The 27,956-nt window shown below is 43.5% G+C and overlaps 1 protein-coding gene across 3 annotated transcripts in view; it reads left to right on the top strand.

Annotated features, from left to right (window-relative positions):
- Fggy (FGGY carbohydrate kinase domain containing) overlaps nucleotides 1-27,956 on the top strand; it is a 364,222-nt gene that overhangs the window by 217,602 nt on the left and 118,664 nt on the right. For all 3 annotated transcript variants that reach the window (XM_075945971.1, XM_075945973.1, XM_075945972.1), the window contains exon 9: nucleotides 20,636-20,743. In XM_075945971.1, the coding sequence (XP_075802086.1) occupies nucleotides 20,636-20,743 (108 nt within the window). The remainder of the gene's footprint in view (nucleotides 1-20,635; nucleotides 20,744-27,956) is intronic.

Genomic DNA, 27,956 nt, shown 5'->3' on the forward strand with positions numbered 1-27,956 from the left:
GTATTATTTTCATCCATTATGTTAAAAAAAATATTCTTGGCCTGGTGTTGGTGGCACATGCCTTTAATCCCAGCACTCAGGAGGCAAAGGAAGGCAGATCTCTATGAATTCAAGGCCAGCCTGGTCTATAAAGTGAGTTTCAGGAAGGTGGGACTACACAGTGAAACCCTATCTCAAATATATATTCATATTCTCATCTAATACATAATTTACTTAAAATTTCTCTAGTAAGCATGGCATTTTCTAGAGATATTGTTAAAATCTGTATATCTTTTATGAATTAAGGGAATGATTTCTAGAGTTCTTAGAGCAGATGATCCGTAGGCCATGCTCACACATCAGTGAGGGTTCTTCTGGACAGCCATGGCTTCAGAGCTCTCTCATAGACGGTCAACCTCACTAAACCAGGGACTGTTGACCTTCTTTCATCCCCAGCACAGAACCTGGGAATTAATTAGGCATCTGGTCATTTTTAAGTGACTCACAAGGAGGCACTTGATAACTACGTGTTGAAAGCTAAGAAATGCTTTTTGCAAAGTGAGCCAAAGTCCAGCTCTTTTCTAGTCCCCTATTCATCAAATTGAGCCAGTCATACTGTTCATACCTCCATCCAGCATCTGGCATGGCCACCAAGTCATGTGACATGTGAAGGGATGAATGAATGAGCCAATCACATAACCCTCTGCTGCCAGCTATTAGGCCTAGCTGCTAAAGATTCTGAACTATGTCTGAAATGAAGCCAGGTAGTTAAAGATGATTTAATCAGGGAGGAAGTAAAATATTCTCTTTAATGGCATAATTTCTTATTTCATTTTCTCCTTAAACTTGGCCATTCATCTCATGCTGTAGTCCTAATTTATATATGTTGTCCTGAAGTATGAAAACTGATTATTCTGAATTAAGACTTTATGCTCATAAATAATTGTCCAGTGTGGGATGAGAAGGCTCCAGGTTCTGGTATAAATTATAAAGGGGTTGAATGGGGCAACAAGCTTAAACTTTACCTTCATAAAGGCAAAGTTGGGTGCCCGTGAAGCATGCTTGTAGACCTACTTCAGGGGGAATAGATAACGAAGACTAGTATCATGAAACAGGTAGTTCAAAAGTACCACATTCGTGTGCGGTACTCTTTGCTAACTCTAATCTGAGGATGTGCCTCTGTTTTCTAAAGCTATTTTATGTAATATTTCTGTTAGAATACCTAATGTTAGGAAGCTTGGTGACTTGGAGTTTTCTGCCTGGAGAAGGGGAAATCTGACTCACATTGCATGCACTGCTCTGTCCACTTCTTTCCTCCGTGTATGCTGTCTACTCCAGTTATATATCACAAGGCACCGAAGCTGTCTCTCTATCTGAGGGGGTTCTAAAGGGCCAAAGACCAGATCACCAGTGCAAGGCTTCCTAAATATCAAGAGGTTTATCTTGAGGCATTCTGGACATGTAAAATGGAGGTGGAAAATGTCAGAGGTAAGCTCTAAGGAAAGGGGACAAGTCTAGATGCTGTGCCCAAGATGATAAAACAGAAAGTAGAAACATGGCGTATACTCACAGAAGATAACATAAGGTAGTAGTGAAAAGTGACCTCTCTAGCAAAGGGGGTGCCAGCTCTGGTTCTAAAAAAAAAAGGTCCCTTAAAAGGGACCCAATCAAGAAGATCTCCTGAAGGGCAGAAACCATCCCCCAAATGATGCTGAGCCACCAAAAATTTCAGTGAGAACATTTGCTTCTTTATGCTTTGCCACGGTCAGGGAACTCCTGGTGAGGACCAGGCAGCAATTAGCAGGAGCACATCCAGAAAGTCCGTTCTGCACCATACTCTGGGACAGGTTGAAACCCGGTCACAGGCACATAGTCCGCTAATAACTTCCTTAGGGACTCTGTCCCCTGTGTGAAGAGCTCAAAGTCACAGCTAGAAGCATACGAGGTAGCAGGGAAGCCTCTTTCTACAATTCTTCTTAAACCTGAAAGTAGCTATGACTTCACAAGGGTGAAGTTTCATCTAGTCAGCTTGGGAGCTCAGATCATTGGTGTGGACGGTACACACAATATCTGGAGGTGCCCCCAAAACTTTAAGGGTATTATTATTGTTATGATTGTTGTTGTTGAATGTGTTTGTGTTGTGACGAGGGCCTGTGGTGCAGGTGTAGAGAATAAAGAGCAACTTTGTGGAGTCAATTCTGTCTTTCTTCTTTCCTGTGGGTCCCAGGGATCAAACTCAGGTCTCCAAGCTTACACAGCAAGGGCATTTACCCGACAAGTTCTCTTTCTGTCCCTGAACTTTTTATTTTTGGAAAGAGTGAAAATACTATGGGTCCATCTGAAATTCCATCCTGGAACCTGGAAAACAGTTGAAGGAACAGATAAGACAGGGAGCAGAGATTGAGAAAGCTAAGGCTTCTTCGCGTGCCTGCCACCATGCAGCTGCTTCCACGGATGCTGTACATAGGCTCTGCCTCGTTTGTCTCCCTGCTCCTGTCCTGATGGATCTCATGCTCCATTTCATCCCATTAAACCGCGGCACGAGGCTGCATGAGGTTGGTGGTGTGTGGCTGTGGTCCCAACACTTGGGAGGTCGAGGCATTGTGTCAGGTTCACCCTGTCTCAAAACAAACAAACAAAATTTACCGTATGCTATGATGTCTTCTGACCCAGCCCCTTTTTTTCTTCCTGGACCCTGACAGTTTATTCTCATCATAATAGCCAGGGAGGTCTCCTCAAATCATAACTCTGATTATATGATTCCTTTGCTCAGAACTCTGCAGAGTCTTCCCATTTCGTGGAAAAGTAAAGTCACTGACCTAATGAAGACCCAGCCAGCCCTACAACATCTGGCGCTCTTACGGCCTCCAACTCCTATTGCTCTTAATTTTCTCTCCACTCTTGCTCTGCAAGGCTGTGAGTGTGCTTCCACACTTCTACATTCAACATATCATAAAATGGAAAGAATTTATGGGACCACACTCTGCCCCATGCAGTTAATACAACCAATGAACACTTGAATAATTACCATGGGGTAAGGATTTAAAAATATTTACACTTACTCTTATATTGTCTTTAATAAACCTTGTTAGCCTCAACTTAGCGCTGAGAAAGTGAGTTGCCCAGCTGCGCAGTGAGTAGCCGGCCTGTCTTTGAACTCATTAACTCGAAGCTCAACTCTGTTTCTTCCTAAACAAGCATGAGTTATGTTTAGCAGCTAACTTAGTTGCAACAGCAGGAGTGCTGTTGTAATTTTGGCTATTTCTTTGATGAGCCATTAGGATGGAGTTGCAGGAGAAACTTGAAAGGGATTGTGGCCAGTACTCTCATTTGGGATGACAGAATAGATTTCTGCATCCCTTGCCCCTTATCTAGTCCCCGACACAAACTTGGCACTCATGATACCTAGTGTGAATTCTGAGTGAAGTACCAGATTTGCAGAGGGATAAGTGCTGGACACTCATGTGAGTTATCCTGAGGCTGGCCATGCTTTAGGACCCAAAGCATCTTGCTGCTCTGTCACACCATTCTGTAATTCACCCTGGCAACTGTGATGTTCAGGTGCCGGCCTAGAGCCAAGGAAGGGAGGCAGGGCAGTCTAGGTGGAATATGGAGTGACCTCCTCCCCACAGTTAGGATCTCATAGTATCTGTTCACTGCCACTGAGGACAAGCTGCACTCATGTCTTTGATGCTCTATGTAAGTGTAGCTGCAATGGCTTTCTTCTGACCAGATCAAGACTTTGAACTGAATGAATGAGTCACTATCTGGGGCATGACAATGCAAGATGGCATTGGAGAAATGCAAGGGTGTTTTGACCTCAATATATTCATGTGCATCGCTTTTCAATATTAGGTCAACAGAAAACTTAGTGCCCTAAGAAATAAAAAGAAAGTCTTTATTATTATTACTATCATCATCATCACCATTGTTATTGTTATTATTATTGTTTTTGTTATTGAGACAATATTTTTGTATGTATCTCTGGTTGTCCTGGAAATCACTTTATAGACAAGACTGGCCTCAAACTCAGAGAGATCCTCCTGCTTCTGCCTCCAAAGTGATGGAATTAAAGGCATGCACCACTACCATACTCATTTATTTTTTGAACATAAGTGATTCATTTGATTTTATAGAGCTTCTATCTTTTCATCTAAAATAATTACTTTCCTACTTTTTGAAGGTATCTTTTTATGTATTTTTCTTTTAAAAAAAAAAAACAAACTATCTTTTTTATTATACATATCAATCTAAGTTCCCACTCCCTGCCCTCCTGACATTGCCTCCACTTACTCCCCCGCCCCATTCCCATCCACTCCTCAGAAAGGTAAGGCACAGTGCTTTGGGGAAGGTCCAAGCCTCCCTTTCACACACTATATCTAGCCTGAGCAAATATCCATCCAAAGAGAATAGGTTCCCAAAAAGTCAGTACAAGCAGTGGGGATAAATCCCCATGCCACTGCCAGTGGTCCCTCAGTCTGTCCCAGCCATGCAACTGTCAGCCACATTCAGAGGGACTACTTTGGTTCTATGCTTGTTCCTTCCCAGTCCAGCTGGTGTTGGTGAGCTCCCATTAGCTCAGGTAAACTGTTTCAGTGGGTGTCCCCATCATAGTCTTGACCTCTTTGCTCATATTCTCCCTCCTCCCACTCTTCAACTGGACACTGAAGGTATCTCAAGAGCTTTGTAGAATTGTGAAATCACAGAGAACTAAGGGGCAGCTATGTAGCCGAGAGGAGGATGTTGGGTGGTGATGCATTTGATGTGGGGCATTTCCTCCGTAGAAACCTTCCTTGCCTTTGACCACATGCGCATAGTTCGCCTCCAGGGTGCTGGTCGCCTGGTGCTCTGTATTGTGGCGCTCTCGGTGGTCCTCCTCTCCCAGATCTGCAGAGCAGAGAGACTTGTGGATAACACACAGCTGTGCTAAGGGTATCAAGGAGAGTTTAAATTCAAATTAAGTCCCCAAGACAAGACATGCCACTAAGAAGGTGAAAGATGAAAGTTTTACTGAAATGAAAGCTGAATATGGACACTAGCAGGTTTGAAGCATTAGCTGTGGTTCCTAGACTGGCCATTTAAGGGTTGGCTTTGTACTTAAATTGGTTGGATAATTTAAAAACCAAGGTCAAACCAGCAGGATTTGAATGGATGAAGAAGCAAAGGGTGATGGGAAGAAGCTGGACAGATGGTTTAAGTTAAGAGTGCTTGCTGCTTTCCAGAGGACCCAACTACAGTACCCAAGACCCATGTCTGACAGCTTGAAACTGCCTGTAATTCCTGCTTCAGAGGGTCAACATAGCCTTATGGCCTCCACAGGCACCTGCACACACACACACACACAACAACAACAACAATATTTTATTTAATAGGTGGATTTTAGGAAAGTGATGGACAGAATGAAGTAAGGCAGTGAAGGAATTTCTGGATAAACTTATTTTAGACCAAGTGCCTTCTCTTCAACTTGCCAAGAGAAGAAAGCACACACGCTGCCATACTTTGCCCCTCTCAGAAGCTTCTCAGGGTCATGGAGGAGCCCTGGGAGTACTCACACAGTCTTTGGGGCCATGAGGAGCCCTGGGAGCATTCACAGCCTGTGCAGCCATGGAGGAGTCCTGGGAGCACTCACAGCCTGTGGGGCCATGGAGGAGTCCTGGGAGCACTCACATAGCCTGTGGGGCAATGGAGGAGTCCTGGGAGCACTCACATAGCCTGTGGGGCCATGCAGGAGTCCTGGAAGCACTCACATAGCCTGTGGGGCCAAGAAGGAGCTCTGTGAGCACTCACACAGCCTGTGGGGCCATGGAGGAGCCCTGGGAGCATTCACAGCCTGTGGGGCCATGGAGGAGTCCTGGGAGCATTCACAGCCTGTGGGGCCATGAAGGAGTCCTGGGAGCATTCACAGCCTGTGGGGCCATGGAGGAGTCCTGGGAGCATTCACAGCCTTCTGGGGCCATGGAGGAGTCCTGGGAGCATTCACAGCCTGTGGGGCCATGAGGAGCCCTGGGAGCATTCACAGCCTGTGGGGCCATGGAGGAGTCCTGGGAGCATTCACAGCCTGTGGGGCCATGGAGGAGTCCTGGGAGCATTCACAGCCTGTGGGGCCATGAAGGAGTCCTGGGAGCATTCACAGCCTGTGCGGCCATGGAGGAGTCCTGGGAGCATTCACAGCCTGTGGGGCCATGAGGAGCCCTGGGAGCATTCACAGCCTGTGGGGCCATGGAGGAGTCCTGGGAGCATTCACAGCCTGTGGGGCCATGAGGAGTCCTGGGAGCATTCACAGCCTGTGGGGCCATGAGGAGCCCTGGGAGCATTCACAGCCTGTGGGGCCATGGAGGAGTCCTGGGAGCATTCACAGCCTGTGGGGCCATGGAGGAGCCCTGGGAGCATTCACAGCCTGTGGGGCCATGGAGGAGTCCTGGGAGCATTCACAGCCTGTGGGGTCATGGAGGAGTCCTGGGAGCATTCACAGCCTGTGGGGCCATGAGGAGCCCTGGGAGCATTCACAGCCTGTGGGGCCATGGAGGAGTCCTGGGAGCATTCACAGCCTGTGGGGCCATGGAGGAGCCCTGGGAGCACTCACATAGCCTGTGGGGCCATGGAGGAGTCCTGGGAGCATTCACAGCCTGTGGGGCCATGAGGAGCCCTGGGAGCATTCACAGCCTTTAGGTCCATGGAGGAGCTCTGGGAGCACTCAAACAGCCTGTAGGGTCATGGAGAGGCTTTGTAAGCAGCATTCACACAGCCTGTGACTCCCAAAACCCTTAGGCAGCAGAACCAATGGCCATGATGGCCAGATGAACCATCAGCCATAAGCTCGTAGACAACTAACTACAAAGTGGCAAAGATGAGAATGGGATTATTTCTCCATTCAAAAAGAAAATTAAAACTCACACTTGTCCCAGTACTGTTCTAGAGCCTTCAGAGTTGCCCTCTGCCTGCCTTTGTGCTATCAGGAAGGACAGTTTACACATCTCTCTCCTGCCCCATACTTGATTTCCTGGGATACTGAGAATCTTGTGACTACATAGTGAATTTTTTTATACGCTGCTTATACTGAAGCTAGAACGGTATCTTATTCCACTTGGTTGAGGTACTTAACAGAATGTCTTGCCATTTGGGGGTTGACTGTCAGACATTCCAACTCCACTGAGAAGATGGACAAGGCCAGTATGTTTTTTATCTTTCTCCTCAAGGTCTGAAAAGCATCCAGGTACTAAATGAAATGCTTACTGAAAACCTGTGCCTCTGTTCTGGGCAGATTTGATTTTTCAGCTCGCTCCAGGTTCTTCTGGTACTTTCCTGCCTCTTATCAGGCAACTGTTTTTTTCAAAAACCAAAACAGTTGCTTTGCATTGTAAGACCTCAGTTAATGGCCCTGAAATTCTAGGAGGCAGCTGTTATGTAAAGTCTCCTGGGGTGAGTAGAGAGCACCAATTAATACAAATGCCTTGAGTGTAAACATCAGTTATCTTCTTACATCAACCCATTAGAGACACAAATTGAAAACGGAGCAGTCTTTGTGGTCCAGCATGAGAATGAGCCCCAGATTTCTTCCACCCAAACCTTCCATCTTCAACTCTGCCCTCCATACTTGGGACACCTTGGCTGTTTGCATCTTACTAGTATTAACTAGACCAATCTGTACTTTGAACTCAGACAGAAATGTGGATTAAATACATCCTAGTAATATAATTTAGAATACAAAAAGTCAGCTAATCAGCACATGGCGAGCCAAGACTATCTGAAGCCTGAAGAGGAGATTGAAAAGACAGCACATAGGGACCTTCTATGCTAACCTGCCTTTAGTTTTTCAACAGCCGGGCAGGAAAATATTCCTGCCTGTCTTTTCAAGAGGATTAGTGACCAGGCTAATCCCTTGCTACGTGGAGCTGTCATTCCTAATGGTAGACTGAGATAGACCTCCTCTGTGCTGTGACTGACAGCACAGATTTAGTATTCCTCATCTCAGTATCCATCCTGAGTTTTTCACACGGAAGACTGCTCTGTCCTGACAAGGCTCCATGCTTGGTCACTTTACCATCCCATGAGTCAAGCAGTAAAGTCGAAAATAGCTCCTGCTCCTGGCGTCTGTTCCTAAGGTGAGAGCCAGGTTCTCAAATCGCCAGCTCAATGACAAGATGCATGTATCACATGCAGAAGACGTTATGGGTTCTCTGTAATTGCCAACGCTCAAAGTCAGACCAGTTCCTTTTCTGTGCTGCCTAGTAAGGGCAGAGAGAGGGAAAGTCTACCGATTCCTGAAGTGAGCTTTGCTCAATCGTAGAGACTTTTTCTCGCAGGGTTCTCAGCCTTGAAAGGGTCCATAGCTCTTCCCTGAAAACCTCCTTCCCTAGAAATGGTCAAAGTCTTGGAAAGAGAATGGCTGGTTCCTTGAAGTCTCAAATGTTCCGTGACTCCATGGCTCCTAAATTGCTCAGAGGTGGCCACTTAAACAGGAAGTTACAAAGTCAGACAGGTCCAAATTCAGTTCCCATCCTGCCACAATGACATCTGTGTGGCCATGGGAAGTGTTTGAGCTCCAAAATTCAGGGTTTTTTGTTAGTAAACTAGGAAATGCCAGGATCACCATGGAGATTACCAATAAAAACGCGTTGTCATGTAGTAACTACTTGGCAAATCTTAGCTCCCCTCCCTCCACTCCCACTGTGTGCGATTTTTATACTTTTTTATTTTAAAAATGAGGACAATTATCATTGTCGCTGGTTTGCAAACTAAATACAAATTAATAGTGTACAGTTTCCATTTAAGCCACCCTCGGAGGACCAGGCAGTATCGTGCCATATATTTTCCTGACAGTTGTTTTCGTCCCCTCTCTTTCTCCTAAGGAAGTCCAGATGGGCCCCAGTACTTTCTCATAGCCCGAAAGACCTACTGCAAGGGTTGCAGTCAGGCCTGCTTCCCATCCAGATGATCTATTCATAACAAAAGCTGCCTCCTAGCCACTGCCCACAGCTGAATCCTGTTACTCCGCAGCCCTCGTCTCATTTGTTTCTGATTGTTCTACAGTGTTTGCATACCTTACGTATTAGTAGGGTCTTTTCTCGTGTACAGGCAGAGGTTAAGCTCCCGCCTGCAGATCAGCTTTCCCTCCGTGCCCTCTCTTCTTTGAGTGCCCCCCTCCCTGTCTCAGTGCTACAAACCATCTCTCTTTCATAAGAACACGTTTAAACGTAAAACAACTGTACAGTTTTTCACTTCACCTCAGAGCACGGCTTTTAACTTAGAGAAGAGGGAGGAGGTAACAGGGACTGTGGGATTCTGCCTTCCTTCCTGATACAGGATATCCCACAACGTTATTGAAGTAACAGGGTACATATCTATCTATACATGCCCCAAGAGCTGAGCTGGAGGAATATACTGTCAGTCTGCCCTGTCTCCAACCCTGGTTTTTTTTGCCACCCTTTCCGTTCATTTCCTTTCCTTTCATTCCCCATCCCCTTTCTAATTAAAGTATTTCACAAGAGACTGACTTTGAGTCATATTTGATTAAATTCTGGTTTGGTCTTAGTTGTAATGTACCTTAAGTTAGTACTTGAGTGTTAACTCTCCGAAAGTTTTTTTTTCCTATCAAAATTGAGTGTGAAGACTCAGGCTTACCTAGGCCTTACAGGTAGGGGTAAATATGTGAGAATGGACTAATATGGAGATAGCATATGTTCTTTCTAGAAATTTCCAGTCCCTCAGAACTGACCCATGGCAGATTCAGGGCCTGCTCCAATGCTGGCAGGAAGGAGGGTTGGGATCACTTCTGCCAGCCCCACAATGTGTCACCTCTGTACTGCCCATAGATACTCAAGGAATGGGGTTTTCATCTTCTCTCAACCTCCTTTTCCTCTTGACTCTATGCTATCTAACTGTTATCATTGTAGACGCTCTCATCAGTCTCCTTTAAAGATGTACACAGTGAGCCTCACTCCGGCATCTTAGCTGTGTGTGGCAAACACTTTTCTTTATAACACTTTTGTAATCACAAAGGGGAGATACCACATCTAGATAGCTACATCTTTGCCTAGCTATTTTGACTTCACCCTCTTATGTTAGGCCAAAATTGGAGAAGAGTTACAGAAAGCAGAGTTCTTGATACCTCGACTTGTATGGATGCCTTGAACGCCTCTGAGCCAAATCTGGGACACAGAGTGGCTTGTTTTGGGAAATACATCCAAAAGATCATAGCTGATGCCTGTGCACAGAGATGGTGACTTTTTTAAAAATGTCATTTATTTTGGGAAGATTATAATTCCATCATTTTCCCTTTCCCATTTCTCCTTCCAAACCCTCCCATTTATGTTTCCTTGTCCTTTTTCAATTTTGTGGCCTCTGTTTTCCTTAATTGTATGTGTGTGGATATGTATATATATGATGCCTGGTATTGTAAACCTAGCCAACTATCCAGGGCTAGTGAAGCCATGGATCTTAGAGGAAAACCTACAGCTACCACTTTACCAAAGTAGCATAATCCCTAACTACATTTTAATTATTTGTCTTTATACCCACAGCTAAGTGTGGTCCTTATTTCTCATCAAGGAAACTTCCTTGTAACAGTTGGAGGCCATCACTGAATTTTCTTTAAAGAGTCAAGGAATTTAATCCCATAACTTGAGAGGCACAGGTGGGTGGATTTCTGTGAGCTTGAGCCCAGTCTGATGGACAGAGTGAGTTCTAGGCTAGCCAAAGCTACATAGTGAGCTACCGTGCTACATATTGGCCAAGGTTCTCTTTGGATGGAGTGACACTTCCCTATGCTTGCTCCTGTGACGGATCACAGAGGTGATATCAAAACACCCTGCTCGCTCTCCTCTCTCCAGCTAGTGCAACTACTACGCTTCACTTCAGAATTCTCCTCTAGGTAGTGACAGGCCTTAGTTTTTAAATGAAACTTTCACAGGAATTCCAGGTCCTAAATAGGAAGTACACCTTGATCCATATGTAGGTGATGCACATAGTGTACAGTTCAATAGGCCATCAAACGATCCAGGCCCTAGAGCCAACTCTTTACTAAGTAGTGCGACCCTTTCTCTTAGCACCTTCATAAGAGCAGTCCTGTATTTCAGGTGAAGATCCTAAGAACAAAAGTCACACAGAAAGTTAAAACATAACATTGGAATATTAGAGCAATATAACTGAATGGTTAGACACGGGAGATGGTGTCTAAAGTCAGACCCTGGAGTCATAGAAAAACCTAAGTATAAGGGAAACACGGGAAGAATTGGAAAGTGATCACAGTTTGCCAATCACAAGTAAGGGGGAGTATGTCAGAAACACACTGTAATAAGGGACTACGTATGTGGCCAGGGAGTAGGCACGTAATCTCCCTCTCTTGCCATCTGCTGATCAGTCCCAGCTGGGAGGCTGTCCCAGGCATTCTTTCACCTTAACCTACAGTCTGCGGGAGAGAGTGGGTTTCTTAACGGTTAACTTCCAATAAAATGAGCATCAGTCTGTCTGTGTTTGTGAGCCACTTGGCTATTAGTACTGCTAATACTCTGCTCACTCTTGGGGGATTTCACAGAAAGAGGAGACGGTCCACTTGGCTGCTTGACATTAAAGCAGCAGAGCTAAGGCTCCATTCAATGAAGACAGAGCATCCCTCTTCTTCATTAGCTCTCTCCTATCTCCTGCCTTGTCCTGTATGGCTGTTCTCCCTTTCAGGATCCCCAGGAGGGACCCATAGCTGCCTAGTCCCACAATTTATTTAGGTTATGGAAGAGATGCATGATAAGATTGTGTTTCTTTAGAGTCACAGATCAGAGAATTCGAAGCTGAAAAACAGTTTGAACTCATGGGAGCCAGATAGGGATTTGTATACAGGCGGTCAACTGCTGCTTCGTGTTTGCAGCCAGAGGAGACTTGGGTAAACATTTGGATGGCTTCAAAGTTGGCTCTTCAGTGTTTTGTAACGTATCTCTGGGTGGGTGAAGTCCAAGTGAATGAGAAACATATGCATAGCATTTCTGCTGTGATCACATGTGGGTCTTGAAAGGATAGAGAATGAGGACTCCAGTGCCTAAGGAGTCCAACTTTACAACCTACTCAGATGTAACTCAGTGTTACCATGAGTAACACTGGGCTCTCCCCACCTCCCCCAATTCAGAACTGTTTGGTTGGATAACAGATCTTGTCAGTACGTTCCTTCATTGCTCAAACTGTTGGGCCAAGGAGATAAATGTGGACAGTCATCATATGTACTTATTTTGTTCAGAGTAAAATAAAGAGATTAGGTTTCTAGGGCAAACACTTCATTGGAGGATTATTACCTTTTAACAGCCTTCACACAAAATATTTGGCAAACCTAAGCTTTATGAGTTAGGTTTTACTTAAAGGCTGTTGGACTTGTTTGCCTCACACTACCCTGGTTCTGGGAAGCTCATTCAGAGAATTTTGTATGCTAGACAATTATTGTCCACTGAGCTGTACCCTTGCTCAGCCATTGGACAGATTTTATTGTCTATCATTGCTCTTAATTTGAGTGGCGTTGCCGTGTTATTAGAATAATAGCTATGTCCTGCATTTGTGTCATAATTTAGTTTACAGTGTGGTTTAATACATATTTTTAGAAATATATACATAATATGGTATAACAAGCTACAACATGAGAAATGCAGAGTTAAGGGAAGATGCAGGTAAGGACATTTTATGAATTATTAGGGAGGAAGTCAGTGTATAAAAATGGTAGGCCAGGATGGGTGGTGTTGGTGCATGCCTTTAATCTCAGCACTCAGGAGGCAGAGGCAGATGGATCTCTGTGAGTTCGAGGCTAGCCTGATCTACAAAGGGAGTTCCAGCACAGCCAGGGCTGCTACACAGAAAAATCCCTGTCTCAAAAAAACCAAACAAAAAAAAAAAGAAAAGAATATAAGAAAGAACAAAATAAAGAAAGAAAAGAAAAGAAAAAAATAGGTAGTACCGAGGTGATACTATCGAACTGGGTCTATCTATTTAGAACTATATGGGGGGTGAGCATTTGAGTGCAGGGACAGGTGGAATGTAGCACTGTCTGGTCCTCCTAGCTAGTGAGCCACTCCACCTGTGTGCTAGGAACTAAACGTGGGTCTTCTATAAGAGCAGGAATTGTTCTAAACCTCTGAGCCATCACCAGTACCTATGAGCTGAGTCTCAGAAGGATGGATAGCCTTTTAGTCTGATGGGAAATTATGAAGAGTGAGAGATGAGAAAGACAATGGCTCACTTGAGGAAATTTTAAGTTGTTCAATACATCCAGGAATTAGTCCACGATAAACTTAAAAACAATAGGGATGAGAATCAGAAAACAATAATATTGTGATTAGGTAAGACAAATAAGGAAAAGCCAGATCAGAAAGTCCGTCATTCATCATGGCTCAATATTAAGTAATAGTACAGTTGGTCTTTTGTTATAGAAAGTTCGTTTGCTGGACATAGGGCATTTAGGTTGAGTAGGGGTGGAGTGGACGGAGGAGGCAAGGAAAGTAACTGAGGTGAGGAATCAGGTTCATTGTTGTTGAAATAGTACAAGCAAGACATGATGGGTTAGTCCTCAGGCAATTGCCACAGGGAAGGGACTGTGCTAAAGAAGAGAATGCGCAGAAGAATGGAATGAACTGATTGTGGGCAGATGAATAGAGAAAAAGTTAAGACTGCAATCTTAAGACAGAGACCAAGAACAAGACTAGCCCTAAAAGAAATGGTAGTAGATTCTCTTAAGGACATATCAACCAGATATGCAAGTCACATAACTACTGAGGAGCTCAGGAGCAGGGGCATCTGGGTTTGAGGTGAACATGTGGCACCTTACAGCACACAAACTGTCACTGAACACACTGGAGTGGATGAGCCCCAGAAGAGGCAGGGGATAAAATGAGCAAGGTAGAAGATCATGAGGAGGAAGAAGGTGGAGGATGGCCTGAAGTTATGTCAGAGCTCCAGGCTTTCTACTGTCTCAAGAAGGAATTGAATTTAACCTCCTGCTGCTTAGCAGTCTGTTCAAGAGTCCAGTGGATCCCAGCATCTTTGTGCACACTGGACCACATGGGTCTTGGACATGGTTCTGGTTGATGATTGTCCCCACTTACAGGTGAGGAAACTAAGCCTTGGGAAGACACAGAATCACATGGCCAATCAATAGCCTAAGCAGAATTGTCTAGTTTTATTTAGCACCAAAGCCCTCATTTCTGAACTCTGTCATTCTCACTGCCTTGAAGATTGCAAATACTTTTATCTGCACTGGTTCCTGGGAGAGACAGGCACACCAGTAGCTCGTTATAGTCCAGCCCCAACAGGGCAAACGGAGAGGTGAGCACTCAGAGCCTCCGTTCATAAACATTTCTCCAGGCTTTTTCTATGCGTGTGTGTATGTGCTAAGCAGTCCTGAGGGAGTTGGCAGAAATAGATGTATAAATGTTTTTTTCTCTGGCAAGATGATAGACAGTCCACTTGGAAGAACAGATGACTATGGAAATACTGAGTCCCACATAGACCTGCTGCTACGCTCCAAACATCGCAACCTGGTGGCAGACAGTCCACACAAAGCCTCCTATTCTCTCCCAGGACTGCTAGTGCCTGGAGCCTGCCTCCTGTCCTGCCAGAGGTTTAGGTCAGATCAGCCTCAGGACCATGGGATGGGTAGGAACAGAGGGAGCTGCGGTAGCTTCTTGCTGCCAGCCAGTCACCTCTCCCCCAAAGAGTTGTGAGCATGTACCTGGACTTTGCCATTCACTGGCCAATAGGTGCATAGCCTTGGATGAAGCTGGGTCAGTGGCGTCCTTGCTTACAGCTACCTTGAGCTGGCATGCATAGAGGCAGGAACACTTGGAATGTGGCTTCTGGCCCCAACATCTGCCATTTCTGATCTTGATAGGAGTCTGATCATGCACCTTGTGCATCTTGGGTTGGAATTATGTTTGCTATGTTTGCGTGACATACACACAGGGAAACTCAAAGTCTGGATAAGCGTGTACACTCCCAAGTGTTCCCAACCCCAGCTCTTCTTAAACCCAGTGTCACTAGACTGTAAGTTTCTGGAATCTAGGGAGTTGGACACAGCATAACTTGGAAGCTCAGATCTCCCTATCTTACATGTTTTAAACAGTAGTCTGAACTCAGTGTGCATCTAACAAATATTTTGTGAGGTTTTACCCAACTCATGTCTGAGACATCATAGATAGTAGCCATTAAACAAAGTCTATAAAGCTAACAGTTTTTTTAAAAGAGGCTTTCCAATAATCTTGACAGAAGATTAGTTGGGTGATACAATAAGTAGGTACTTGGAGAAGCCCCAAGGGACAAACTGACTCAGTCCCATGAACTCTGGACCATGTGAGGGCAGAGTCTATTGAAATATCTCATGGACTGTTCCTGTTGACCAGCCGGGATGGAATGACTCAACTCCGTGGAATCTTAGAAAGCCTCAAAGAGAAAAGCCTCTCTGCCCCAGCCATCTTATAGGGAGGAGAATGGTGCTGAGACAGGGAACCGCTGCTCCAGCAATCTTATAGGGAGGAGAATGGTGCTGAGACAGGGTTTCAGCCTCTGCCTCAGCCATCTTATAGGGAGGAGAAGGGTGTTGAAAAGGGGAACTAGGTGGGGTGATTCTGATAAGCACTGAAGCAATTTTTTCTTCCAGCTATTTGACCTGCTTCACTTAGATTTCGTTTATGACCTTAGGTGTAGTAATAGAATTATGCCTCACTCAGACTGTCATAAATTTTGTGTGACAGCATAGTATACAATGTTGTCATTTTGTAATTTAATATAGACCACACATGATTAAAGCATCTACCATCTAAGTTCAGTGCTAACACTGATACTAAAATTAATGCCCTTGTGCCTGCTCTTAGGTTGTACAAGAGAATATTGCCAGCCTTCTACAATGAATAAATAAATGAAATAACCTCCAAAACTAACTATATCATTAAATAAATACTAACTAATAGCTTATTGACTCTTACTGTAGTGCTCTAGCTCTCTGAGTTCATTTTTATTCTTTTTTTTTTTTGTACGTGTGCCATAATAGCCAGCCTTCCAGATCTGACCCTCGAAAAGACACTGTTTGGATTTCATCTCATTTTTAGTATCATTATTAATACTACTGACTAAAAGAAGAGCACTTTGATGGTGGGTTTTCAGCTCGCCTCTCTTTGTTCCACCATAAGCTGTGTTTGTGTACAAGTAAGTGGCCTCCATTCTTGCAGAGATTACTACTAGTCCTTCCATTTGAAATCAGGGATTAAGTGTGGGAGAGTCTAATTGGAGGAGGCTCATTTGTCTAGAATGTGTCACAATGAGGAACACAATTGAGATGAGTCTGTTCTGACCTATGCTCTCTCTTCTATTTACAGCTCTATCAGGGAAAATTTCTGAGCAGTGTTTTGGAAATAAAGATTATATAACTCAAGCCAAGCATGTAGTTCTTGCTGCAATTCCAATATTTGGGAGGCTAAAACAGGAGGCTCCAGAGACTTAAAATAGTCCACTCAGAGGCCACCAGAGTGGGCTACCTTAAGTTTTAATCCAGCTTGATCTAAACAGTTGTGTGTGTGTATGCATATGTGATGTATACATATATGTATATGTGTGTATTTCACACACACACTTCTATATACCATATCCTAACTTGTTTGTCTTCAAGACAAGGGGGTATTGTGTACTCTAAGTGATTCTGTTGGCTTGGATTGCCCTTACTTTCTATGCTTCAAATGTATATGAAGGGTCAAAAGGAAATATGGTGATGGCAGAACAAGATAGTAATTTATCAGAATCAAGTATAAAATCTCTTGAGCAGCAGTTCTCAACCTGTGAGTCACACTCCCTTTGGCAAACCTCTATCTCCAAAAATGTTTACATCACGTTTCATAACAGTTGCAAAATTACAGTTACGAAGTAGCAGTGAAAATCATTTAATGGTTAGGATTCATCACACCTTGAGGAACCATATTAAAGGGATTCAGCATTAGGGAGGTTGAGGACCACAGCTTTAGAGGGTTTGGGGTGACTACTTCCTGGTTTTGTAATGTTGGACACATGTTAGTTAACACTCTCTGCCTTAGTTCACACATGTACACCATAGGGGTAATAGCTGCCTCTTCCTCGGAGTTATAACAACTGAGTCATTTCTACCAGGGCAAAGCCTATACCAAGTGCCCAGTCTGAGTTGCTGTGTCGCTGCCAGTGCCACCATTAGGACTGGGATGTTAGCATCCTCTGTGGACACCTGTCATTTGTGTGTGCAATGATCTCCTCCCTCCCAGAGCAACCCTTAAGCCAAGATAGCAATCAGCATGGAAGGAGCTTTGGCAAAAATATTTTCAAATATTTATGTTTACTGTGAAGGATTAAAGGACACATAAATACACAAATGTGCATTCTCCTTCTCCCTCAAAACAAACTGGCTCTTTCCCCTGAGAACACAGCGTTGGAAAGGATGGGAAGCACACTTTGTTTCCTTCCTTTTACTGGGAATGTCTGATGAGAAGCATGTGTTATGCCCAAGGAGGGATCACAAACAGAGTTAGCCTAAACCTTTCCCAAGACTGAACCAAATGAAGCCTCCCTTGGACATTTGTGAGTAGCAGAGACATGGTCTCTCAGGGAAGTCCTGCTACAAGAGCACAATAGCATCTTTAAATTGTGGGGCTCGGGTGGGAGGCAGGGAATGATGCCTGTGCTGGCTGGTTTTTATGTCAGCTTGACACAAGTTAGGGTCATCTGGGAAATTAATCAAGAAAATGGAATGACTGCATAGGATTGGCCCGTAGGCAAATCTGTAGGGCATTTCCTGGCTTGATGGTTGATGTGGGAGGACCAAGTTCACCATGGGCACTGCCATCCTTAGGCAGTGGTCCTGGAGGACTTAAGAAAGCATGACTTAACAAGCCATGTGTGAGCAAGACCATAAGCAGTGATACTCAAGGCCTCTGCTCCAGCACCTGCTTCCGGGTTTCTCTCCTGACTTTCCTTTATATTGGACTTTGATGGGAACATGTGAGCTGAAGTAAACCCTCCCCTCTTCAAGTTGATTTGATGAGGTGTTTTATCCCAGCAATAGAAGTCCTCACTAGGGCCATGCATATCCTTCCTAAGCCATCCGTGGGAAAATAAAAAGTCTATCAGAGGATTTGAGGTCTCCACCTCAGGCATTTACCAGCTGTTTGACTACGGACAAGTATTCTTGTCCAAGTCTGTGTATGAGGTTTTGTATCTATATATAAACTTCTCTGCTCTAGTGTATCAGATGTAGTTGTGTTCGCAAAAAGTCGGGTGGTGGTGGTGCATGCCTTTAATCCCAGCACTTGGAAGGCAGAGGCAGAAAGATATCTGTGAGTTTGAGACCATTTTGGTCTAAAGAGCGAGTTCCAGGACAGACATCAAAGCTATACAGAGAAACCCTGTCTCCAAAAACCAAAAGGAAGAAAGAAAGAAAGAAAGAAAGAAAGAAAGAAAGAAAGAAAGAAAGAAAGAAAGAAAGAGAGACAAAGACAGAGAAAGAAAGAAAGAAAGAAAGAAAGAAAGAAAGAAAGAAAGAAAGAAAGAAAGAAAAGAAAAGAGTTTGCAATAAGAGACGATTTGACCACTCAACAGTCTAAACCTTGGATCCTCAGGAAATCCTGGGCCTCTTCAGAGCTTGCATAACTAAGGTTAGCATGAAATAAAAACCTTCACTGGGTAAAGACGGAGTGACACAACTGAGTGGGAGCTAGTGTGTGCTCACTGTGGCTGGAGTACTTCCCATCTCTTCCACAGATGCACACACGCTCACAGACACACCATCCTGAACCACTACCCTGTGGCTCTCCTCTTGATTCACATGTAGCCTCCTAGGCTAGATTAGATCCCTCACTTTTGGCTCTCTTGAGATTCCTTTCCGCTTCCTCCACTCCCTCCTTGGCCTGCAATCACACCCTTGTGTGAGAGTGTGATCACCTCTTGTTTTAAGGTAAGCAGGTGTCCCAGTGGAGTGTTGTAATTGATTGGAGGTTTTAGCTCTGAAGGTGTTGAGTCCTCTCCTTACCCTGGTGAGCAGCCACTCTGGCCATCTACTTGAAATAGTGTGATTGGTGAGAGCATAGACTCTGCTCTTTTTTACCATTTTTCTCCAGTACCTGCTCCACATCTGGGTCTCCATAGAATGCAGGAAACATCTGGAGAACTAGTGCAAATGATTATAACCATGGAAATTGAACTCTTTTCTTATAGAGACTTGTCCCTTCCACACTAAAATTATTGTCCTATTTTAGGTATTAAATACCCCCTCTCTCTTTTTCATAATGGCCCCCTTACTTGACAGAATTTAAAGTTAATTGTGTTATATAGTTTCTTTGCTTTTCTTCTCTTTGACTTTCCTTGCTTCCTTCACATGTGGAGGTCTAAAGGCCCACTGATGTGAAGAATGAGCAGCCCAGTGGAAAAGGTGCCAGGGTAGTCGGCATTGGGGTGATTACAGGTCTATCCATCTCCACGCTGATGAGGCCAGAAATTACAGCTACTCGGTTTTCTTCACTATCTCAAGAGCTTAGCGTAGTTCTGAGCTGGATGAATACTTGCTGAATAAATGAATGAATAGTTCCTATTCCTTGAGACCTGGTGGAGTAGACAGTGAGTACCGAGCTGCCTTCCCCTCCCTTTCGGGAACATCTGTTTTAGCCATACGTCTGCCTTAGGCAGTCATTTCTGCTGGGTAGAGGAGTGACCCATACCATTGTAGCCACATGAGTAAGTGGCCCAGCTTCTCCTATTCTGGCTCTTCCTTTACCTACCTTCTTTTCCCTAAAGGACCATAATAGTCTGCTACAATAGCACTGGGAGTCTCGAACTTCAGAGTACCTCTCACCCATTGGGGCTTTGTTTGTGGTAGCCTATTTCCTATCATCTAGCTAACTCCTGTTAGTCTTCTCAAGCTAAGTCTTTAAGAATCTATCACTCTACCTTGCCACATATCAAAAGCAGAAAATAACAAATAAAGGGGGAAGTTTATTGTCATAAAATACCTCATGTTGTAATCAGATCAGCAAGATTCCAACCTAACCTAAGTAAGGAAAAGCTGGCCTTGAGTGGCTGCAGTTTATAAAGCAAAGGGATCAAGTACTTTGGCTTTTTCCTCATTGACTATACATTAACTTCTTAAAAACCAAAATGTAGCCATTTAAATGGTTGCTTATAGCTAACTGGCTTAGTCTCACTGAATCATGGTGTTAAGGATGCAGAGTTAGCCATTTAATTTTATTAAATCAGGCAGACGAGGGGCTTTGTTTTGCTTAGAACATTTGGGGGAATCAGGAAGCCTTAGATTTTGGCTTCTTAGCCATGGGTAGCTGACCTCATGGAACTGATCTAAGCTGTCCTCTTTCTCTTGTGTAGAATCTGGAAGTCGAAAATGGAGACCATTGTTCTTGCCATAGAGAGGAACCTAGTTAGTATTGAAGTGCTTGGTCAGTGGCGGTCCAAAATGGTCACTTTTGCTTCTTTGACTTATGGATTAATTGGTCAGCAAGGGGTTCACAGATAGAGTCATGCCTTTCCTTGGAAGAGAGTGACTACCCCATTGTAGAAAATACATAAGAAGAAGCTGAATTCCCAGGCTGTAAAAACTCAGTGGTAGGAGAATGAGACTCCCTCTATCCTGGAGGGTATTGTTTTCAATACATTGTCCTTTCTGTTCCAGATCAGCAAAGATCCAATTTTTGTACCGGGTGTGTGGGGACCGTATTTCTCAGCCATGGTTCCTGGCTTCTGGCTGAATGAAGGTGGTCAGAGCGTGACGGGAAAACTGGTAAGTTGGTACTTTCTCCATGTGGTTGTGAATGTGATTATACCATCTTAGCACACCACCCATACACCCAGGGGCTGGAATGCTGGCAACTCAGAAGTCAGAAGTCAGCACAGAGCCTAATCCTCAGTGTCTGTGCTGTGCAGGATGTACTCACTAAATGAATGGTGCTGCTCAGCTTGCCGTAGCCAGCCCTCTTTCTCACTGACCATTCTCTGTTTCCCTTTTTGAGATGGCAATGTTACCTGCTGTCATTCCCGAACTCTTCCTAAGCACAAGTACCCTGTACCCATAATTCCATTCCTCTGCCTCTTGGTGCTTGTTTCTACCCTTTCAGAATTATTTAATATCTTGTTCATTTACTTGTGATTTAAGATATAATTCCAGCTAATCTAGTCTAGGTTCAAAGAAAGCCTTTCTGAGGACCTTACATGTGAATTAAGATGTGAGTCACCCAGAATTTGCTCGAGTGGGTGTGTCTGTGTGTGCTTATATGTATGTGTGAGAACAAGATGGGGAGTATTCCAGCCAAGCTGAGCACACAGGTACTCTAGTAGCTTTCTAGTTTGCTGTCTCCGAACACTGTCAGCTCCTTAAAACAAGAGCAATGCAGTGAATCTTTTTATATCCAGCCTGGTTCTTTATCCATAGCAGGTGCTTAATAGAAACGTATTGAATTGTTGAATTGTTGAAGAGGGAAGGAAGAAGATCCATAAAAGTGAGATTTGTACTATTAGCAGGTTCTCTGCCAGGCTAGGAAATTCTTTGCAGGGAGAAGTCATTTGTATTGAGCGAAAGGAGATACATGGAGAACGAGGGAGAAGATATGAAAGTATATTTGAGGATGATATTAGTCCTAAATTTCTGTGTGGGACGAACTGTTCTTTAAAAAAAAAGTGGTAAACAGTAAGGCCTTATAAACATACTTTTGGCTTACTCTCTGTTGCTATGTTTAAACACTGTGACCAAAACCAATTATTCATTTCAGCTTACACTTCCAGGTAACAGTCTTTGGTTAAGGAAAGTCAGATCAGGAAGTCAAGCAGGAGCCTGAGGTCAGGAACTGAAGCAAAGACCATCCATAGAGGAGTACTGAAGGATTGCTTGCACTGTCTTTCTTTCTTAGACAGCTTTCTTAGCCAGCTCAGCTCCACCTACACAAGGAAACTGATACCCACAGTGCGGTTGGATGGGCCTTCCTACCTCAGTCATCAGTCGGGACAGTTTCTCACAGACATGGCCTCAGTTAACTCTGATCAGTGCAACTTTTCAGGTGAATTTTCTTCTTTCCAGATGATACTAGGTTATATCAAGAGGACAATAAAAGCTAGCACAATCCATTTCCTTTCAATCTGATAAACATATCATGGTTAAAACCTAATCTTTCCTTTCTTGTCCCCAAGATCTCAAGTTAGTGTCATAATTTAGAAAACAGTCCAACTTAAAAGTCTCGTGGTGCACAAGACTAGGGAGCCTGTTCAGTGCTTAAGAACACTTGCTCTTTTCCGGCTCTGGGGCCCTTGCCGTTTCAGTTAACTAATGATTAGACCCACTTGACTGCAGTGGATGCCGAGACCCATGGCAACACAGGGCACTGAAAATAAGTAACAGTGACATGTCTACCCACTAACAAAGTGTTTATACCATCCTTTGTTGATCACATGGAACATGAGAAAGACCAAGTGAAAATAATGTAAGAGTCAGAAGATAGGAATAAGGGCTATCAAATGTTTCCTTTGGGGTTATATACAATGGTGATTATGGACTCTCAACAGGTGTGGTTATCTGCACAGAGATGGGGCCATCAGCCGCCAAGCGTAGATGGGGTTGGGACTCAGGGTGCCCCGCCCCTCACTGCTGAACTGTTTGCTACAGATAGATTCAAGGGGAGGGAAAACCATTGCCCTCAGGTGTGTACCTACTGGTGAGGTCATTGGGCTCCAAGTGAGAGTTCCAACCCAGTGATGACACAGATGGCCCAAATGTCATGAGTCTGGGAATGGGACAGGTAGGAAAGAGGTAACGTTGGGAGGAGTAGGAGGGACATAAGAGAGTATGGGGAGCGGAGGGCATCAGAATGCGTTGTATACATGTTTGAAATTGTGGATGAGCAAAATCATTAATAAATAGAGAATTAGATTCATTATCCACATGTTTCACATATTGAATTTCACTGATATTTATTGCTTATTATTTCCTAGGAGTAACTGATTTCCTTGAACCACAGAGTACCCTGCAAGCATTGTCCTGAGCCTGCTGAGTTGCCAGAATAGCTACACAGAAAGTCTTGTTTTCTGCATAGACTTTTTGCACAACATATCACACCATGTAGTCAGTGGGGCTGCTTATTCATTCTCCAGCAGCTCTTCTCTATCTCAGTTGGAGTTGTTTTTTTTTTTTGTTTTTTGTTTTTTGGGTTTTTTTTTTTTGCTAGTTGGGCAGAGACCACTTGCTCAGCCACTTCTAAAGTGGCATTGACTTTCTGAGACAGTTGGATTCAAGAAGATGGTCATTCAATCACTGATGTACAAGGATTACCTGACCTCTCACAGTTGACCAGGCAAGAATGAGGGCACTCCAGTAGTCTGGCATCAAAGAAAAAAGCTGGGCACAGTCCTAATAACTATAATTTGTCAGAGCAGATAAAATAGTTGGTAGGATACCTGTAGTGTCCTGGAAAGATAAGGGCACACATTTCCTAAGAACCTGTTGTATGGCAAGTGTGTTTAGATCCATTAAGATTTGGTATTTCAGGCCAGGCAGTGGTGGTGCATGCCTTTAGATCCAGCACTCAGGAGGTAGAGGCAGGTGGATCTCTGTGAGTTTGAGGCAAGTGGATCTCTGTGAGTTTGAGGCCAATCTGATCTACAGAGCTAGTTCCAGAACAGCTAGGGCTGTTGTACAGAGAAACCCCGTCTCAAAAAACAAACAAGAACAACAGAGAGAGAGAGAGAGAGAGAGAGAGAGAGAGAGAGGATTCAGCATTTCCCCTGGCCTTCACAGTATGTGTATAAATTCCATGATATTTCTCTTTTACTAATAAAGAAGGGCAATGCAACTTGATCAAATAACCTGCAGTTATATTTAAGTGGAAAGTCACAAATGAGAGCCAGTTCACCGCCGTATCTTACCACAGCTGTCCCTCACTTTTGAGAAGCTATGTTTCTGAGTATTTCCTTGTCATGAAAACTCCTTCGAGAAACACTTGCTATTAGTTGTGGTGGCATCCTATTTAAGTATCTTGAAGCAAATTCGGCTGGCAGGTTTGGCAGGACTGTGAGATGGGCATACATGTACCGGGGTTGACTGAATCTGTGGTATATGGAGGTGTGCACCCAGCACATCGCCACATCCCACACGGTGCAGTGGGATGACTTCGTACAGATACAGACCAACAGTGGCTTCCCCTTCCCTCCTTCTGCAGAGCAACCTAATTGGCTCCTCAACACTCATCTTTCCTCTCTAATCCCCTCTTTATACCCCAGCTAAGGAAGTTTTTACAGCACAAGTCAAACTTTTGCACATGAATTAAGTCTAAACTCTTCAGAATGAGTCTATTGCATGCTACTACATATATCATATATACACTATAATTACTACTATGAATGAGAAAATAATGAATCAAACGGCCTAATCTGTACCACTCTCAAGTGTATGTTCTAAAAGAAGGAGATCGATAATGCAAACTGATAAATACATTTCATTTTATATCATATGATTTTTAAATTAGTACAAGTTGTGACGGTGAGTTTAGGTGAACAGTTCGCAATTTTATTTTATTTCATGTTCCCCTGTGTGTGTGTGTGTGTGTGTGTGTGTGTGTGTGCATGCCTAAGCATGTGTGTGATGGGGTGTACGCATGCGCATGGGGATGGGGCACGCATACCAGAGTGCACATGTTGAAATCAAAGGGGAAATTTTGGAGGTTTACACCTTACCCCATGTGGGTTTCAAGGATTTCATTCAGGTTGTCAAGCTTGTCAGCAAGTGTCTTTATGTGCTGAGCTATTTCACCAGCCCAGGGTTTACCATTTTAAATAAGGTGGTCAAGTCGTATTTGAACAAAGAATGTGAAAGGAGAGACAGTTAGCTATTTGGAGACCGGGAAGAATGTATCAGGCCAAGGGAACCATCAGTGCGTGAAGCCTGAGAGAGTTGCTTGCTTGGGGTACTATAGTAAGCAATGGGGGCACATCAATGGAGAAGAATTAGGAAGTGAAGTCCTATCTTCTACCCTGTAAGGATTTTCACTCTTATACAAAGTAAAATAGAGAGCCACTGGCCATGAGATGCAGCAGCTGTGACTTTTAAGGGTCAGCCTGCTTTGGTGTGCCTTGATAATGGGGTGGGAGGATGGACGCACTGGCCAGAGATACTGCAGGAGGTCAGCTGAGAGGATCGTGTTGGCAGTGCGCACTCACCAAATCTGGGGTAGTTCTTACAGTAAACCCAGCAGAGCTGCTTGATGGATTAGATGTGAAGTAGACCCCAAAAGACAGGTCAAGGTTTTAGACCAGCACTGCTGTCATTGGAGAAGATGGGTGAGGTGTCAGGGAGGTGGGCAGAAAAGGTCAAGACTTACTGCCTGTCTGACTGCAGTAGCTGCTGCCCTCCCAGACGGGAAACTCAGTTTGACTTTGAATCGCTAAGGAGCCATCATTTATAATTCTTAAGACCAAAAAATTAGGAATAATTCATGACTGCTAATTTTCCCCGCTTTCCTCTGTCCAACCTATCAGTTGTAAGGGTTCGACCTCCCAGGCTATCAGCAGTCACAGGTTTTTATCGTCCCTTTCCTCGGAGCTGTCACCAATCCCCCTTTGCCTCTGCTCTCGCCTCTGGAGCATGCATGCTTTGTATACTACACAGAGGTATGGTTTCCTTTTCTGTCCAGTCTCATAATTCCTGGGTTTTCCTTGGAGTGTTTTGATTCTTTATGTTTTTGGAAAGACTGGTCTGAATGGACCTAGCGTATCCATTTTACTGGATGTTTTCAGTGCTCACTTTTGGTGTTTTGCTTCGTTTTCTCTTTTTCCTGCTATCTTGGATTAGTTCTCTATTTGTTGAATTTTTACAGTTCTATTTTAAGTTATACCGATTTATGGTTTTGTAGGCACATTTTCTGCCTTATTTTAAGGGTTGCTTTAGTGATTATAACAAACATCCTAAACCTTTCTGTTTTGCGCATACTTCATGTTACTTTACATAAAGCATAAGAAGCCGTCATTGCCAGAGCTCTGTTTACCACCCTCCCAGCGTCTTACGCCTGCATTGTCCTGTGCGTGGTATCCACCTATCATAGAAAACCCACAGTGAGGTAGTCATTACCTTGTGTGGTTTAAAGGGCATATTATTCTGCTCAGATTGACATAACAAATTACCACATTATGGGTGTAGAAATTATATACATCGCTTTTCTTCCTGCTCTGCAGGCTAGAAGTCTATGATCCAAGTTATGAAATACTTTGGTTTTGGTAAAGACACTCCTCCACATTTATGTCTGGACATCTGGTATCTCTGCCTCTTCTTATATGAACCACAGTTGTGTTGTTAAAACTCCGCTGTTAAAACTACGTTTAACCCTGATTACCTCCAGAAAGGTTGAGAATGTTTGTTGTAATCATGATTCCAAGTACATTAGACGTTCAAGCTTCAGTATTGGGATTTTGGGAAGGAACAAATTCATCCCCTTATAGTTAGGCATATTTTAAGGAAAACCTGGGAACTACAAACTTGTTTTTTGTATTACCTACATAATGATAATTTTCATTTCTTTTGCAGAGTTTGTCTGTCTGGCAACTTTTTTTTAAACCGAGTGACTACTTTTGGCTTATCGTATAGTGCACGTCAATTGACAAAAATCATTGTCTCTTTAATTTTCATGTATTTACTTTACATTCAGATTATTTCTTCTCAATATAGAAATTATGGAAAACTGATTCTTTTTTTTCAACGTATAAAGAGGTAATTGTTTTCCTGTGCTTTGATTAATATGCATAATATCTGTCTGTTGGAGAATTGCAAAAGACATCAGCCATTTCCAGAAGTGGAGCCCCTGTTATTTTTTAAAAGTCAATGAGATTTCTTTATTTCCATGATAGAAACTTTCCTGCGAGCTTCCATTGCTCTAGAGTAGGAGCTGAAGGCCTGCCTGCTTGATGTGTTTCATGCCTCCCTGTCTTCAGTTTGAACAGCTCTCACCTTTGCTTGTTCATGCCCACTCTCTGCAACCAGTCACGTTCTGTGTGTGTGAAGTGCTTTCCCTCCATAGTTTTCGCATCTGCTATGAATGTGTAAGCTTAATGTCATCTTCAACAGGCCCTTCCCTGGCCCCCCTTCCTTCAGGAACTTCCCTGTTTCTTTGGGAGCACTAATCACTGTCTCTCAGCATACCTATTATAATTACTTATTGATTCTCTCTCTCTCTCTCTCTCTCTCTCTCTCTCTCTCTCTCTCTCTCTCTCTCTCTCTCTCTCTTGCGCGCGCGCGCGCATTTTTGCGAGACAAGGTTTCTCTGTGTAAAAGCCATGGCTGTTTTGGAAGTAGCACTTGTTAGACCAGGCTTCCTTGAACTCACAAAAATCTGCCTGTCTCTGCCTCCCAAGTGCTGGGATTAAAGGCGTGCATTACTGCTGCCCAACCCTGTATCTTTCTTTTTTAAGATTTTTTTTTGAAAATACTTTTTTCGTATAATATATTCTGATTATGGTTTTTCCTCCCCCAAATCTTCCAAGATCCTCCACTTCTGCATTCACCCAAATACACAACTTTTCTTTTCTCTCTCTTTAAAATACTAATAGGCATATAATGTTGGTGATGATAATAATAACAACCAAAGCAGAACAGGACAAAAAAAAGTCTAAGAAAAACCGTAAGGAGCACAAATAGATGCAGACACACATACACACACACACAGAAATCACATAAAAGCACAAAACCAGAAGCATATATATATATATATATATATATATATATATATGTATATGTATATATATATATATATATAGCATGCAAAGGACACATAAAGTAAACATTAAACAAACACACAAACAAACCTGACAAAGCGTTTTGAGGCCATGAGCCTCTCCAAACACCTTCAGGTTGGTTTTGTTTTGGTCATCTACTGATGGGGATGAGCCTACTCTTAAGACTAGATCATATACCCAGTGAGACTCCATTGGAAAAAAAACCTTTTTATTTGCAAATATTTATCAAT

The sequence above is a fragment of the Microtus pennsylvanicus genome, chromosome 13 (assembly GCF_037038515.1).
Source record: "Microtus pennsylvanicus isolate mMicPen1 chromosome 13, mMicPen1.hap1, whole genome shotgun sequence".
Taxonomy (NCBI): Eukaryota; Metazoa; Chordata; class Mammalia; order Rodentia; family Cricetidae; genus Microtus; species Microtus pennsylvanicus.